At 44.3% G+C, this 17,232-nt stretch overlaps 1 protein-coding gene across 1 annotated transcript in view; it reads left to right on the plus strand.

Moving 5' to 3' along the window:
- The window catches only part of BPIFC (BPI fold containing family C), a 50,861-nt gene that overhangs the window by 19,062 nt on the left and 14,567 nt on the right, over positions 1 to 17,232 (plus strand). The window contains exons 8-11 of the mRNA XM_027769035.1: positions 581 to 757; positions 3,018 to 3,071; positions 4,129 to 4,299; positions 4,981 to 5,048. Of these exons, the coding sequence (XP_027624836.1) occupies positions 581 to 757; positions 3,018 to 3,071; positions 4,129 to 4,299; positions 4,981 to 5,048 (470 nt within the window). The remainder of the gene's footprint in view (positions 1 to 580; positions 758 to 3,017; positions 3,072 to 4,128; positions 4,300 to 4,980; positions 5,049 to 17,232) is intronic.

Below are 17,232 nucleotides of genomic sequence, written 5' to 3' on the forward strand. Positions count from 1 at the left end.
TGTCTCTCTCGGGTGAGTGTACACACCCTATGTCAAAAACCATAGAAAAGAAAAATTGCAAAATGCAAATTGGTTTCTATTTCACTCACTCCGTCTTTCAAGTCACTTCATTGTATATAAGACAAGGTTGTGTAATATTGTCCTATAGCTAAGAACAGCAGGTTAGGAATACCACAGAAGTGCTCCAAGCTGTTTGGCGTCTTGGATCCTTCTGAGTCCTTCTGTGACTCCTGAGGTATTCAGTAGTCACAGATTTTGATGGTCAAGTTTTGATACCTCTTTGTGGCACCTCAGGAACTAGTCAAAGGTGCCCACTCCAGCTAAACACACCTGCCTTTCTGTGAGAAAAGTACCAATGAGAAGCTTCTCACCGGATTACACCCCAGGGAGGACACCCATGCCCCCAAATATGCTCAGGACTCATCAGAGCTTTGAAACACAGTCACTGGTCAAGAAGTCAGAGGTCTTTTTATTTCCCATCCCTACTAAGTGTCTGAAATTCTGCCTCAAGAGGCCCCCTCCTCGGTCCTATGTGTTCGAGTTTCCCCCGATTCACTGTCTTTTCTCTGTGTTCCCGCAGGGTGTCTTCTACCCACTGGAAAACCTCGCCGACCCTCCGTTCTCCCCAGTCCCTTTCGTGCTTCCAGAACGCAGCGACTCTATGCTCTACTTTGGAATCTCTGAGCATTTCTTTAAATCTGCGTCCTTTGCTTATTTCACAGCGGGAGCTTTCAATGTCACTCTCTCCACCAAAGAGGTGAGGAGTGTTAACAGATGATAACAACTGGCACCGTCATTTAATCTTTTTATAAGTATCCTATTATGGGATTTTTATATCATAACTTTGCTGAAGCTTTTTAAACTGTCACTCCTAGCAGGATAATGAATGAAAGAATAGTGGAATGAATGTTATTAGTTGGAATGTTGTTAGCTTTCTAATTCTGCTAAATAGAGGATTAAAAATTACATTGTTCTAGGGACCCTCCCTGGTGTAGTGTTTAAAGCGCTGGACTCCCATACGGTCAACAGCAGTTCAAGTCCCAGACCCGGCAGCTCGAAAATCATGCTAGGCATGTGTGCGTGTGTGCCCAAAATCCCCAGGAGAATAGAGAAGGGATTGTGGCATGGCCATCTCCCCTGGGAAGTGATTTCTTACTTTCCCTCTGTTTCTTTCCAATGAGCACACATGCCCTATGGCAAAAGCCTTAAAAAAAAATCATGTTGTTCTGGATAGACATTTTTATATATATACTATGCTTTTTTTCTTTCTCTTTTAGCTTTTTTAAATAGGGCATATGCACCTGCTAGAGAGAGACAGAGACAGAGAGAGAGGGAAAGTGAGAAATCACCCTCCACGGAGGATGGCCACACTCCAATCCCTTCTCCTTATTTCTCCTTTAGGGATTTTAGACAGGCACACACATGCACTGAGATGTTACAAGCTGCAGGATCCAGGACTCAAACCACACAGTGGGCCATGTGGGATCCAGTGCCCTAACATCAGGCCACCTGCTGGCCTCCACACTATGCTTTTAATGATTATAAATTTTCTTTGTCTTTTATGATATCTGACCACTGTTTCTGGATTGATCTTAAATATTTCCAAGACCTTCTACACCACTTATTGCCCATGAACTTCAGTATTTTCAATTTATTTAACTTCTATGTGCCAGAATTACCTCTTCAGGAAAAGGATAGTAGTCCCATGCCTATAGGATCAATTTGGGCACCAAAAGCCATAAATGCACATCGAACATTGAAATTAGCACCTGGCACAGAATAAGTGCTAGATAACCACTGCTTATCATCACAACTTTATTACTCTCTGTATATGCCAACACAAAGATTTCTCATGTTGGTGATTATAGCTGCTTATCTGCAATGATCAGTAATAGTACAGATACTCATTGATTCTCTTTGCCATGTACCTTCCTTGATAATAAGAACACTCCCTCCAGTCTGTCAGTCAGAAACTTTTCAAGCATCCCTTTTGAATCTTCTCACTGTGCATATCTTAATTACACAAGTAGGTCTAACTCTTACACTCAGAATGGTAAGTGTGACAGCACTAGCTCCCTTACAATGCTGAGTAGTAGACACTTGTAGCTTCAAATTTGAAACCATTAATCTATGAAAGTAAATTTCTTTCTTTTTTTTTTTTTTTGCTATAGAGCACGTGCGCTCGCCAGACAGAGAGAGACAGAGAGATAGAAAGCGAGAAATCACTCCCCAAGGGGGGATGGCCACGCCGCAATCCCTTCTCCTCCATTCTCCTCTCGGGATCTTGGGTACACATGCACACGCGCCTGGCGTGAGTTTTAAGCCACCAGGTCCGGGACGCGAACCGCGGTCGACTACGTGGAAGTCCAGCGACATAGCCATTATGCTAACTGCTGATCCCGAAGGTAAATTTCTTAAGCATCTATGTGTCTATAATTGCTGTAAATGAGGACACTTACTGTTAATGACCATAGCATTTATGCATATGGATTATGCATAAATAATGTCTACTGTGCTCCCTGCATTCAAAATGCATCCTTGGGCCAGTCATGGCGTGGTGGTTAAGGCGGTTGAATTCCACATGGCCAACTGAACAGTTCAAGTCCAACAGCTTGAAAAAGATCCTGGGCACATGTGCATGTGTGCCCAAAATCCTGAGGAGAATGGAGAAGAAGGGATTGTGTCATGGCTGTCTACCCTGGGGAGTGCTTTCTCACTCTCTTTCTGTCTCTCTCTCTCTGTTTCTCCAGTGAGCACACACATTCAAGCAAGCATTTTGTTTTAAGTGCTTCCTCAAAAGTAATATAATTTCCTGTGTGACCTTAAGGAAGTCACTTTACTTCTCTGGGCCTCAGATGTCCTATGACTGGGCTGCAAAACAATAGATTACCTCAAACACCAGGCATTTTATAGTACAACAGCTTCACACGTCGTAAACTACAGAGAATACTTTGTTTCCCCTGAAAAGACAATCCAGGTAAAAACTTTACAGTGATGGGATGCTCTTTATATTCCAGATTTCCAACCATTTTGTTCAGAACTCTCAAGGCTTTGGCAATGTGCTCTCCCGGGTAAGTACCCAAGGTCTGACTGACTCCTTGGCAGTGCCTTTGTTTCATTGCAATTACTTTGGGAAGACTTATGGATTTTTAAAAATAATTATTTATTTTATTTGTTATTATCATTACTTATTAATTTCCTATAAGGCACATAGGCTCACCAGAGATACACAGAGAGAGAGAGACAGAGAGAAAATTAGAAAGTGAGAAAGCAAGCCGCCAGGTCTGCAACTCAAACCACAGTCAGCCACGTGGGAATCCAGTGCCTTAACCACTAATGCCATCTTCTGGCCCCAACTTACAGATACTTTATATTCCTTTTTGGTCCAAGCATGAATCCGTCTTTACATTCAAGAGTTTTATTTTTCCTTAATTAAATATCCACAATTATTTACTGATAGTGGAAGTCAAGTATACTTAGAGCATTGCAAGTTCACAAAATTGGTCATGCATTCCTTCTACAAGGTTCCACCACTTGAAATAATTAGCTTAAATAAAGGACTTTTTCGTTTAAATGAAGATTTGGTCCTTAAATGAAAGACTAGGCCCCCGTTTGTGGCGTTAGTGAGCAATTAGTAATATCATGACTTTATAGGACACCGAGTGGTGGAAGATACCCGCGCAGTTTCAGGTTTACCCTTGAGGACAAAGAGATGGCCATGGAGCATTTTGGTTTTGATCAAGGGCATCAAGGCAGATTTAAATCCCAGTTGTACGACTTATTCCTCTGGGACTTAAAGAAAATCAGTGAATCTCTCTAAAAGGCAGCTGGATGCCATTATTAAACAGGGTTACTAATAGAACCTGCCTCTGAAGGATTTGGGGGAATTAATCAAGATAACACATGACACCACAGGCACATGGTGTGTGTTCCATAAATGTCAGCTGATATCACTGTTTGGTTTTCTTTGTTATTGTTATCATTATTAAAGAGTCTTTTTTTCCATGTAATTTTTTCATTGTATTTGCATAATGCAAGATTTAAGCAGCACAGGTCACCCAAAATTTGTAATTTCCTCTCATCAACTCATGAGTCCCGACCTCTGTTTCTTTCCCTGAACTTGGGCAGATTGCAGAAATCTACATCCTGTCCCGGCCCTTCATGGTGCGTATCATGGCCACGGAGCCTCCTGTGATCAGTTTACTGCCAGGCAACTTCACCCTGGACATCCCTGCCTCCATCATGATACTCACTCAGCCCAAGAACTCAACTATTGAAACCATCGTTTCCATGGACTTTGTAAGTCTGGGGAGATGGGAGGGCAGACTGTGGAAGCCAACCCCATTTCTACCTTGAACCCTTGGCCAGCAGCTTCTAAATGTTTGGAGTTTGGAAGGAGATACCTCAGTTAAGAGTGAGGACAAAGTGAAGACTGGGAGCAGGTGTGTGTGTGTGTGTGTGTGTGTACACGTGCACGTGTTGGGGGTAGGAGTGTCAAAGCCACCGCTTAAGCTCCTGAACATTGTAAAATACCTCTCCAATTTCTACTTCATGGGTGCTTTTCATACTACATAAGTTACATGGATACTTGAATTCCTCCTTTCCTCGAAATAAGTCAAGCAAGGGAGAACTCAAGTTTATTGGAGAAGATAAAGGCCAAATGCAATCTGTTAGAAGAGGACCAGTACAAGGAACCTAAGCAAAATGTCATGCACACACATATACACATACATATACACATACACTCGGAGAAGAGAAATTAGGAGAAAAGAACATAATATCTAAAGGAGATCTTCCAAGAAAAGTCTTTACACTTAGTGTCTCTGTGTACAAGATGAGATTTTCAGAGTGATTTCTTTCCAATATCTTTTAGAATAAGAGGGAAAGTTAGGCTTATAATGTTTCCTACTGGAAATTATATTCATGACCCAAATGGACCGATTCATTCACCTTAGTAATGAATGCTTTTGTTGTCTGCAGGTAGCTAGCACCACTGTTGGCCTTGTGATATTGGGCCAAAGATTGATCTGCTCCTTGTCTCTGAACAGGTAAGATCAATTGATTTGACTGTGGGAAACTTCAATAATAAGAAAGCCAATAAATCACAGAGATTAAGTAACTCTCAAGAGAACAAGCGATGCTAACCATTGTTAAGCTCCTCTACTGTAATGCATCAGATCATTTTTAAGTATGAATTTAAACAAAATTGCAATGTGGGCAGTCTCATTTTTCCCCCATTGGAGTAATATTAAGATAAAAAGGGGGGACCAGCAGTTAGCATAATGGCTGTCATTGAACTCCCACATAGTCAACCGCAGTTCGAGGCCCGGACCCGGTGGCTTAAACTCATGGTGGGCGCATGTGCATGCATGCCCAAGATCCCAAGAGGAGAATGGAGGAGAAGGGATTGCAGTGTGGCCATCCCCCCAGGGGGTGATCTCTCGCTTTCTATATCTCTCTGTCTCTCTCTGTCTTTTTGGCGAGCACATGTGCCCTATAGCAAAAACCTCTCCAAAAAAAAAAAAACATAAAAGAGAAAACAAACTATTGGGTTGTTGGGAAAGTCATGACGTATTTTTGCATAGAAAAACATAGAAACACACATCATGACTTTTCTGACAACCTAATATTTGTAAATGTAATTCGGTAATATGTAAGTCGCAATCTAATGGTATAGCAATATAAGTTAAAGTTCCTTTCCATTAAATCCAGAGAGTATGATATTAAAGAAAGAGCATACAACCTGAGGGGTCAGTGAACCAAGTTTCAAATCCCTGTTCACTGGCTCTATAGCCATAATCAAGTGAGTTCACTACTTTGAGCCTCAGTTTCCTCATCTATAAGATAAGGAAATTGGACTTGATTATGTCTAAGATGCCTTCAGCTTCTGACCGTCTGATTCCATTCCTAGAACACAGAAGTTAACAAGATTCTTCCCCGTGGTCTAGATGGCTGTTCAGTGCAGTGTGAAAGGGCATGAGCAGATCCTACACACCCACTATGGGACACTTACTGCCACGTGGAAGAAACATCTTCACAGCCCTACAAGCTGATAGTTGAAGTCAAGAATCTACCTAGAGAGAGGATTTACAGAAAGATCAGATGGCCCAGTTTAAATGTATAAAAGAAGAAAGCAATAAAGTAGACTTAACACAGAGACAGAAAAGAACTGAAAAACCAAGAGGGGGAGAAGTTAGATAATCCCTGGAAATCAACTCGATGATAATGCAGATAATTGTAGAAATATGGAAAATGTTTTCAATAAAAATCATGTTAAGGGGCTAGCAGATGGCACAGTGTTTCAGTGCTGAACTCCCACATAGCTTACCAGTTAGAATCCCAGACCCAATGGCTTGGAAACCATGTAGGGCACTTGTGCGTGTGTGCCTAAGATCCCAGAGGAGAATGGAGGAGAAAGGATTGCTGTGTCACCATCCTTCCTGGGGAGTGAGTTCTCACTTTCCATCTCTCTCTTTCTCTCCAGTGATCACTTGCGCCCTAAGGTAAAAACCTCCTGAAAATAAATAAATAAATAAATTTTAAATTTCAATGTAGAAAGATCATGTTAAATGGAAAAAGCAGAAAACAAAATTGCATGAGTGCAACACTTGTTGACTTGTGTAAAACAACTTCACATCTGTTCAAAGAAGTTCATTCCACAGATGAAAGAGTTGTGTTAGGGTATGGGATTATGAGAGTGGTTTTTGTTTTCTTTATTAACTACATTATTTTTCCAATAAAAGTAATAAAATAAAATAAAAGATAGTTTGGGGGCAGCAGGTAGCAAGGTGATTAAAGCACTGGACTCCCACGTGGCCAACCATAGTTCAAGTCCTGGACCTGGTGGCTTTCTCTCTCTCTCTCTCTTTTTCTCTCTCTTAAGTACATGTGTCCTATACCAAATTAAATAATAATAAAAGTTAAATAAAATAATTATTTTTTAAAAGGTAGTATGTTTTCTCTGAGAGAAAAGTTTTCAGGAAGGCATTATTCAAACTTATCCCACCTTTCAAAGCAAAGCTATGGGGCTCAGTAGGCATAGTGCCTAGAGCCCATAATACTTAAGGATCTATGAAAGTGTTTTAATATATTTTAAGAAAGAATAAAAAGAAAATACAGTCCAGACTATATTATACTCTTTACCAATACAGTTGTAAATTATAATTTTTAATATTTTTTATCAATGAAAGGCCCCCAAAAGCAAAAGTATCTCAGTCCCCCAAATGTCAAAAGGTGGCTGCATGGGACCAGCAGTTAACGTAATGGCTATGTCGCTGGACTCCCATGTAGTCAACCGTGGTTCAAGTCCTGGACCCAATGACTTAAACTCACGCCAGGCACGTGTGCATGCATGCCCAAGATCCCAAGAGGAGAATGGAGGAGAAGGGATTGCAGCGTGGCCATCCCCCCGGGGGGTGATTTCTGACTTTCTGTTTCTCTGTCTGTCTGTGTTTCTGGAGAGCGCACGTGCCCTATAGCAAAAAAAAAAAAAAACTCTCCAAAAAAAAGGTGGCTGCATTTCTCGGAAATCAAGCTGGTTCAACTATGAGCCATAATAAGTGATGTCTGATTTGGCGATTCTATTTTTTTTAATTTGTCAGAGGGTGCCTGTGCTCATCAGAGAGCGACAGAGGGATAGAGAGAGAGCGAGATGGAGAAAGCACCTCCCCCCATGTGGTCCCACCACAATTCCTTCATCATTTTCCACTGTGTCAGGATTTAGGACACATACATACATGTGCCTGGCATGTTTTCAAGTCACTGGGCTGGAATTCAAACCATATGGTCGGCCATCCTACTCCCTTAACCACTAGGCCATGGAGCTGGCCCAGTACTTCTCTAATTTGTTTATTTATTTTTTCCATGACAGAGAGAAAGAGAGAGAGAGAGAAAGACAGTAATCCTCCCATGCACAGGGTCCTTACGTACAGTCTGCCCATAGTCTCTGCAGCCCAGACCATCAGCACGTGCATTTGCACCTAGCATCCTTGGGGAGGTCCTGAGATATGAACCTAGGACCTTTCCACATGGTCCAGATGCATTACCACTGCAACTTTTATTGCCCCTGATTTGGCAGCCCTGATAGTTGAGAGACTGGAAGCCAGAAAGCAGGAGGATAAGGAGGCAAAGAACTAAAGGTGAGGAGTTGACGGCATCTCAGGTAGGCCAGGAGAGGAAGAAAGGAAGAATTTGGATTGCATTGTCCAAGCAGCAGGACTGTTGGAAGACTGGCAAGAAAGGGCAGGAGGAAAAGAGGCTGGAAATCTGGAGTGATGAGGGGACAGTGGGAACAGGTGCTAACTGAGGCGGCAGGGGCCTAGCTGTATTTATTTATAGGCATGGCTGACAAAATTAACTGTAACCCACTAAATTCACATTATCCCGAGAAACGTGTGAATTCATTCTCCAGCTGACTGCAGCCCACGGCATGCTCTGACCTCACAAATATGGGCCCTGACTTCAGGGTGCCGGCCTTGCTGCCCGTTCCCCTGCACTGCTCTTCAGACTGTGCTGGGGATGCTTCTGTGCTCTGATGCCATGGTGGGGTCTGGGCGGGGTGAGCCACATCAAGTGCAGGGCCCACTGCACAGTGAACATGCAAGGTCCCTTGTTCAAAATGATGAGGAGTTTCAAGATGGAGACCTCAGGGTATGAGACCAGATGTAAGACTCATATGAGCCTAAATCCTATCCCACTGCATGGGTCACAAAGTCATTGAGTCTGACCATGTCTCCTGGGCTGGAGGTGGGAAGGAAACGCAGCAAACTCAAACGGTGTGCAGAGTGGAGGCAAGGGGTGTGGCCTGAGGGGGCCAAACAAAGAGGCAGGAGTGTGCAAAGGCACAGAGGCTGTGCAGCAAAGGCACCTTAGCCTTTAGCAGTAAGAGTGGTGGCCCAGCCTCCCACACAGGCCGTCCCAGCCGGCCTCTCCACTCCTGGACTCCCAAGCATTGCTTTTCAGGATGAGCTGGTTTGCCTGGAGTGAGGTCAGAGAGACACAGCAAGAACAACTTGATGTGGGTGGAGATCAGTAGCACATCCCTGGGAAGAACCAGGAACAAAGAGTCTCCAAATGAGGCTGCTAGAGCACCATGGTCTTCCAGACCATCCCCTGCCTCCATGTGTCACTTCCTGGAGTCTCTCAGGGCTGGCTTCATTGACATAAGACCCAGAAAACAGACAGATCCAATGCAGCCAGTTCAGACTGATGGTAAGATCAAAGGCTCTGGAGTCAGATTAGCTAGGTTCAAATCCCAGCTCTGCCAGTTATTAGCTAGCTGTAGGGTGTTGGGTAAGTCACGTAACCTTGCTGAGTCTTCATTTCCTCTTCCATAAAATGATGATACAATAAAATCCATTTCAGGAGGTTGTTAGGAAAATGTGAGTTCATGCATACAAAGGATATGGTAAGTGCCCCAAAAATGTCATCTATGACTTTTTTTATTTATTTGTTTATTTTTAGGTTTTTGCTATAGGGCACGTGCGCTTGCCATAGAGAGACAGAGATAATGAGAGGGAAAGTAAGAAATCACCCTCAAGGGGGGTGGTCATGCCACGATCCCTTCTCCTCCATTCTCATCCTGAGATTTGGGGCACACAAGCACACACACCCAGTGTGATTTTAAATCCACCAGGTCCAGGACTCAAACCACCATTGGCCATGTGGGAGTACACCTCACCACCTGCTGGCCCCTCTGCTATGCCTATTACTTAAAGTTTGGAGCTAGTCTCAACCAGGAGAAGAAAGTGCTCAATTATATTGTATAAGATCTTTTCAAGAATTCTATTTTTTAGAGCGAAGTTTGGAGCTAGTCTCAACCAGGAGAAGGAAGTGCTCAAATATATTGTACAAGATCTTTTCAAGAATTCTATTTTTTAGAGCACATCTCACTCCTGGTTTCCTGCCCAACAATAGCTATGACAGAAATAGACTTTTGTCCTACAATTTATGAATAATTTTCATTATTGAGACTTTATTGCCTACCACGTCCTGTGCCAAGCATAGCGCCTGTATTATTTCATTTAAACTTTGTCATTCTGTATCTCCAGGGCCTGGCATAATGCTCCATAAATGTCTAGAGACTAAAGGAACAGTCCTGGAGGTATTAATAACCTCACTTACGGTTTCAGAGGTTCAATAACTTACTCACAGTCACAGAGCTGTTGAGTGGCTGAACCATGAGTGCTGGCTTACCCATATTGCTTGCGATGTAGTGAAGAGCTAAGACTTAGAGAATACGACCTAGGCCTAAGACTAAATAAAAGAATAAAATAAAGCAAATACCCATGGAAGAAGAAACCTCTTCCAGGAGTCACGCTAGACTGAAACAGGCAGTGCGTCCTTTTTCAATACTATCAGTTGAAGAAAGAGAAGACAGTGAAACCAAGAGTCCTGAAATGCAAAAAACACATCACTCTTTTCTTATTTTTTAAGAATTATTTATTTAATTTTATTTATCATTGTCATTAATTATTTTTTAATCTGCTACAGGGCACATGTGCTCATGAGAAAGAGAGAGAAAGCTGCCAGGTCTGAGACCTGAACTGCTGCCAACTATGTGGGAATCCAGTACCTTAACCACTCCGCCACCTGCTGGCCCCATCACACTGCTCTTTTCTCATTGCGCTAGGGAATCTAGTGGACTAAAGGCTAAGGAAAGCGGAAGCTAGAAGTACTGGTGATACACCTGACCTTGTTGGGTCTATCTACTTAAGAGTTTGGTCTCTGGAGTCAGACATGTCTGGATTTGAACTCTACCTCAATCTTTTGCTAGCTTAGTTACTTCGAGCAAATTCCTTCACCTCTCTAAGTTTCCCGACCTACAAAACAGAGCACCTCTCCATGGGTTTATAGAGGTTGTGTATGAGTAGATGAAACAATGAGTGAAACGTACATAGCACAAAACCCAGCATATAGTCATTGTTCCAGTGATATTTGTGGGATTGGCAGGTGGCGTGGTGGTTAAGGTTGCTGGACTCCCACATAACCAACTGCGGTTTGAGACCTGGACCTGGTAGCTTGTTTGCTCATTCTCTGTTTGGTCAAATTTAAAAATTATTTTTAAAAATAATAATAGTAATTAATAAACTTAAATAATTAAAAAATAAATATTTTTTACTACTAGTAGTATTATTTCATTCTCCTTGCCCAATGAAAGCCAAGTTTGACCAAATAAGAAGGAGGAATTAGTTCCAAGAAATAGGACAACTCAGAATGGTCTTAGAAGCTGTGAAGTTGGGGACCAGCAGTTAGCGTAATGGCTATGTCGCTGGACTCTCATGTAGCCGACCGTGGTTAGAGTCCTGGACCCGGTGGCTTAAACTCACGCCGGGCACATGTGCGTGTATGCCCAAGATCCTGAAAGGAGAATAGAGGAGAAGGGATTGCGGCGTGGTCATCCCCCCTGGAGGGGGATTTCTCTCTTTCTGTCTCTCTCTGTCTTTCTGGCAAGCACACATGCCCTATAGCAAAAACTTCTCCAAAAAAAAAAGCTGTGGAGTTGACCCTCAAGGTCATAACCAGATTTTTCTTGTTCTATCTACAATTGACACTTTGCTGCAAATCCAGTTCTGTTTGGAAGCAACCCCAGTACAGGCAGGCCCCCACAGTAGACGTGTTCTAGGTGAATTCAGAGCCAAGTTAAATGGCACTCTTCCCTTTGGGTACTCACCCAGATGATTTCATTCTAACCCTCTTTTCTTAATCACTTATAAAACTCAAGCATTCGAATGTACATCATTGTTGAACCTGCTAGGACTTTGGAACACTTTTTTGACGTGGCATTGACAGAAGCTTTCAGTGTTTCCAAACTGCACTCCGCCCCATCAACATACACACACACACACACACGCACACGCACACATGTGCACACACGCACACACACGCAGTTCCAACGAGCACTCCCAAGCAGCATAGTCGGAGAATGTAACTGGAGCAGACTAGGAGCAGGTGGGATCACCGCCTAACTCCACTCCCCGCGGCTCGGACAGATAAACATTTCTCAACCTGAGCCATCTGGAAAGGAGCCCAGACGAGAAGGCAGGTCTGGGCAGGGTGAATTGGAATATGGGTTTCTATTGGAGTACTGTTTTGAACAGGTTGGTGGAGCTCAGACTTGGCAGCGCTGAGCGCGTTTCCTGCTTCCTCAGCTGAAGCCGGGGCAGGGGATTGCCACCAGGGGGTGGACCCCATTGGAGGAGGAAACTCCATATGGATCCTTCTCCCAGAATTCCTAGGCTGCAGGAAACAATGAGGTTTAAACACTGGGAGCTCTTCCTCATCTAGAGGTGCCTTTATGGTGGAATGGGTTCAACACACTCATTCCCCAAAACCTTTCATCACTGGACTCAGTCCACAGCCTGAGGTTTCCAAGCTCGTCTGCGACTGGTGCTTCCTTTCAAGCCAGTGAACCTCACCTTCCACAGCTCCCTAAAATGAACACCCTGCTTTAGACTGGCACCCTCAAAATGACCCAGTTCCAACGAGCAATCCCCCACTCATATCCTTTTTCTCCTCACTTATTCGTGCATCCATTCAGTAAGAAGTAAATGAGCACCTGTTATGTGTCCTACATGGTTCTTAACACAGAGAATAGAAAGACAATGATTGCTACTTTCCAAACCCACAGCCTGGTGGGAGAAACACTCAGATTAATAGGCAATTACAGGGACCAGCAGATGACGTAATGGTTACATCGCTGGATTCCCATGTAGGTGACCATGGTTCGAATCCCAGCGGCTTAAAACTCACACTGGGCATATGCATGTGCGTGCCCAAGATCCCAGAGGAGAACAGAAGAGAAGGGATTGAGGCATGGCTGTCCCCCCCTGGGGAGTGATTTCTCGCTTTCTGTCTCTCTCTTTCTGTCTCTCTGGTGAATACATGTGCCCTAGAGCAAAAATCTCTCTAAAGAAAAAATAGGCAATGACAGGAACCAGCAGCAGATGGCATAATGGTTATGTCACTGGACTCCCATGTAGTTGACCATGGATTGAGTCCTGGACCCGGTGGCTTAAAACTCACGCCGGGCGAGTGTACATACGTGCCCAAGAGGAGAATGGGTGTGGCCATCCCCTCAGGGGGCATGATTTCTTGCTTTCTATCCTCTGTCTCTCTTTGTCTCTCCAGCAAGCCCATGTACCCTATGGCAAAAATCTCTCTTTAAAAAAAAAACAGTCATTTACAATACTGGGTACCAGAGAGCATGTGTGTAGGGGTGTATACAGAACGCTTCTCTCAAAGGGCAATTAATTCGTCCCCTGAGACATCCCACCCCTTCTCTCTCTCTCTCGCACACACACACGCACACACAAGCTTACCTCCAGCCCATGCGGGTTTCTTCCCCGTTCCATACCTTTTCAGAATTCCTGCAAGTCTGTGTGATTTGTGATCGCACAAACATGCTCCCGGACACCTGCCTTCGTGTTGTTCTCTAAGTGCTTCCTGGACACAGAGCCTCTCTCCGTCCTTCATAATTATAGATGTAACTTAAATTCCTCACATCGCCTGGCACCTTACTGAGCAGAGAATGAGTACCTGGTAAACCCCGTGGCCTGCCAGCCTTTCCTCTCTGCTGTAGCCAGAGTGACCTTTACAAAACACAGATATCATCTCTCTTCTGAAAAACCTTTTAAAAATCCCTTTTAGGATTAACATCAAAATGTGGAGGGCCAGTTAGTGGCAAGGTGATAGTGCAATGGTCTTCAAGGCTGACCCACATGGGAGGGTTCCAGGTTCACGTCCAGAGACCTCCCTGAGCATGCCGGGTATGTGTGTGCTGGGATCAGGGCTGTCAGGCTGAGAATGGATTTCAGCATGAGAACCTGCTGGGGATGCCAGTTTCTCTGTCTCTCTCACTTGTGGAAGAAAGAAAGAAAACTTGTTTTTAAGTTTTTGATGGGCCAGCGGTGGCGTGATGGTTATTAAGGCACTGGACTTACACGTGGATAACCACAGTTCGCATCCCAGACCTGGCAGCTTGAAACTCACACAAGGCATGTGTGAGTTTCCCAGGAGGAGAATGGAGAAGAAAGGATTGCGGTGTGGCTCTACCCTCTAGGGGATGATTTCTCACATTACCCTTCACCATCCCTCTGTCTGTCCCCTCTCAGGCAAGTGTACATGCCCTATGGCAACAAATTTTTTAAAAAAAGTTTTTAGCACCTGGGATATCTAGCCTGGTGGACCCCATTCGCTGTGCTCTGCCATGCCCTTCTCAGTTCCCTCCACGGGAACTTCACAACCGCTGCTTGAATCCTGTCTCCATTTTGCCCTGTGAATCCTCATATTTCAATTCAAAGATCCCTTCCCTGGAAGCCTTTCTACACCTACAGGTTAGGGCAAGTTCCTTTGTCATTTGACTCCATGAGCTTCTTTCTTTCCTTTAGAGCATTGACCTCTATTTGTAATTAACCTGCAATTAGCGGGCTCCTTTGATTAATGTCTGCCTCCCCTCTAGGCGGTAAGCTACATGAGTACAGTGGCTGTGTCAGTCATAAATCCAACACCTGTCCCAGTTCTGTCTCATAAAGACCTGCTGAGTGTGTCAGCAAATGGATGAGAGGACACTAAGTGCCTAAATGTGTCAGACCGTACTCAATCCTGGAACCACCAGGATAATTAAGAGTGGATCTCCAGGGCCAGCAGGTAGCGTGGTAATTAAGGCACTGGGCTCCCACGTGGCCAACTTCAGCTGGAGCCCTGGACCTGGCGGCTTGCTTTCTCACTTTCCCTTTGTCTCTCTCTGGTCAAAATTTAAAAGTAATAGTAACAGATAAAATTAAACAAATAAATAATTCTTTAAAAAGAAGATTGGCTCTGGCCCTCAGAGAGTGCATTGTTAAGGCAGCACAGACATAAACCGGAGTTCATAGGATCCTGAGCGGTGGGGTTGATTTTCAGTGTCTGCCATGGTCACTGGGTTGTAGGACTGACGTTATTAGTGCCTGTGACACGTCACTTTGGCACTTGGCCTTCATTATGTCATGTTTGTTATAGTGACTCAGATCATGAAGGGCTTTTTGTCATGCTTAAGATTTTGCAGTTGGGCTAGTCCCATAGCCTGAGGTTAAAGGAATCAGATCTCAAATGGCTGACTGCAGTTTGATTGCTGAAATCACAGCCGGCCCACGTGTATGTATGAGTGTATGTGCCTAAAATCCCACAGGATGGAGCAGTGGAGGAGGGACTGCAGCATAACCATACCCCAGTGGGGGTTAAGGGGCCTTTCTCCCTCTCTGTCTCTCTGTCTCTCTCTGGCGACCGCATATGCCCTTTGGCAATTAAGAAAAGAAAAAGCGTTTGCACTTTAGCTCTGTTTCCCAAGAGGCAATGAACATTCTCTAAAACCTTTAAAGTTAAAGTTAGTTCTACTTTCATAGGCCTACAATGTAGGGCTGTCTCAGCTCTTTTCCCCTGGAGGACACCAAGGTTCTAAGAATTAGTTGCTGGGCCAGCAGGTGCTGTAGTGGTTAAGGTGCTAGACTCCCGCGTGGACGACCGTGGTTCGGCCATGAATCTCACGCCAGGCACACACGCATGCATGCCCAAAATCCCAAGAGAAGAGTGGAGGAGAAGGGATTGCAGCGCGGCCCAGTGGCTGTCTTCTCTCTCCCTCTCTCTCTCTCTCTCTCTCTCTCTCTCTCTCTCTCTCTCTCTCTGACGAGCACATGCGCCTGGAAAAATAAAAGAAAGAAAAATGAATTAGTTGCTATTAGCGGGGCTTTCCAAGCAGATTAGAGACTGGTAGAGGCTGAAGGACTGAAATGGATATGCCGTCTAGTGGCCTAGATGAAGTTTACGTGTTTTTCAGAACCAGAGGCAGGGAGGTTTGCTTTGCTGTTTCTCTGCAGTTGACCATTAGTAAACTCATCTGGTTAGTGTATGAGAAAAAGGATAGTCTGGGAAAGCCCAAGTAAGCTCACTCGTAGGGACGGTTTGAGATGACCATGTAGGGTTTAGGTCTATGATGAAGGAAAAGAAATGCACGCGTGTGTTCCACTGTGGTGTAGGCTGACTCTCTGACCTGCAATAGGTTTTCCGTAAGAGGCAGCGTAACCGGGGGAGACAGCCCCCTCACGCACGCTCAACAGTGCCGTCAAAGATGCCCTCTGAATTCTGGTCCTCGCTTTTCACTGGGATCAGATTGAACGTCCCCGCCACTGATGCCATCTCTGACCCTTGCAAAACTTAACTGTCTTTCTGTTTATCATTCTTAGTTGTCATTCTAAAGCAATCTCAAAACCTAATTTATGTTAACATGACATTCGCTGATAATAAGCAAACTTACTTCCATAAATATCTGCTCTTTAAATGTAATAACAGAAAGTTTCTTAGAAGAGATGAACACCTGAGTTAAATCTCAAGAGACTAAAAAAAAAGTTAACCCTTCAAAAAGAGACAGGGACCAGCAGTTAGCGTAATGGCTATGTCGCTGGACACCCATGTAGTCGACCGTGGTTTGAGTCCTGGACCCGGTGGCTTAAACTCACACCAGGCACATGTGTGTGCGTGCCCAAAATCCCGAGAGAAGAATGGAGGAGAAGGGATTGCGGCGTGGCCATCCCCCCTGGGGGGTGATTTCTCACTTTCTGTCTCTTTGTCTCTCTGCCTTTCTGCCTGTCCTTTTGTGTCCCTCCCTTTCTCCCCTACAGCAAAAACCTCCCAAAAAAAAAAAAAAAAAAGAAAGAAAAAAAGAAAAAAAAAAGAAATGGAAAGAAAAAGTCCAGAAAGAGGGAACAACATGAGCAAAGGCACAGAGGCCAGGCGCACCATGGAAGATGCATGGAAAACCTCATAGTTGCTTTAAGATCTTCTTTGGGGGCTGGCCCGTGACCTGGTGTTTGAGAGAGCTGGATTCCCAATGGCCAGCCATGAAGTTCAAGACCTAGACCTGGTGGCTTGAAAAACACACTGGGCATGTGTGCACATGTTGCCAAAACCCTGACAGGATAGAGAAATGGAGGGGATAGGGTTATAATGTGGCCCTCTTCCTGTCTCTGTCTCTCAGTCTCTCTCTGGTCAGTGCACACACCCTCTGGCAAAATTTTTTTTAAGAAATCTTCTTGGGGGCAGCAGGTGGCATAGTGGTAAAGAGCGCTGGACTCCCACATGACCGACCACAGTTCAAGTCCCGAACCTAGTGGCTTGCATTCTCACTTTCCCTCTCTCTCTCTTTCTCTCACTCTGTTTCTCTCTGGTCAAAATTAAATAAATAAATAAATAAATAAGAAT

Source organism: Tupaia chinensis, unplaced genomic scaffold (genome assembly GCF_000334495.1).
Source record: "Tupaia chinensis unplaced genomic scaffold, TupChi_1.0 Scaffold148234_1, whole genome shotgun sequence".
NCBI lineage: Eukaryota > Metazoa > Chordata > Mammalia > Scandentia > Tupaiidae > Tupaia > Tupaia belangeri.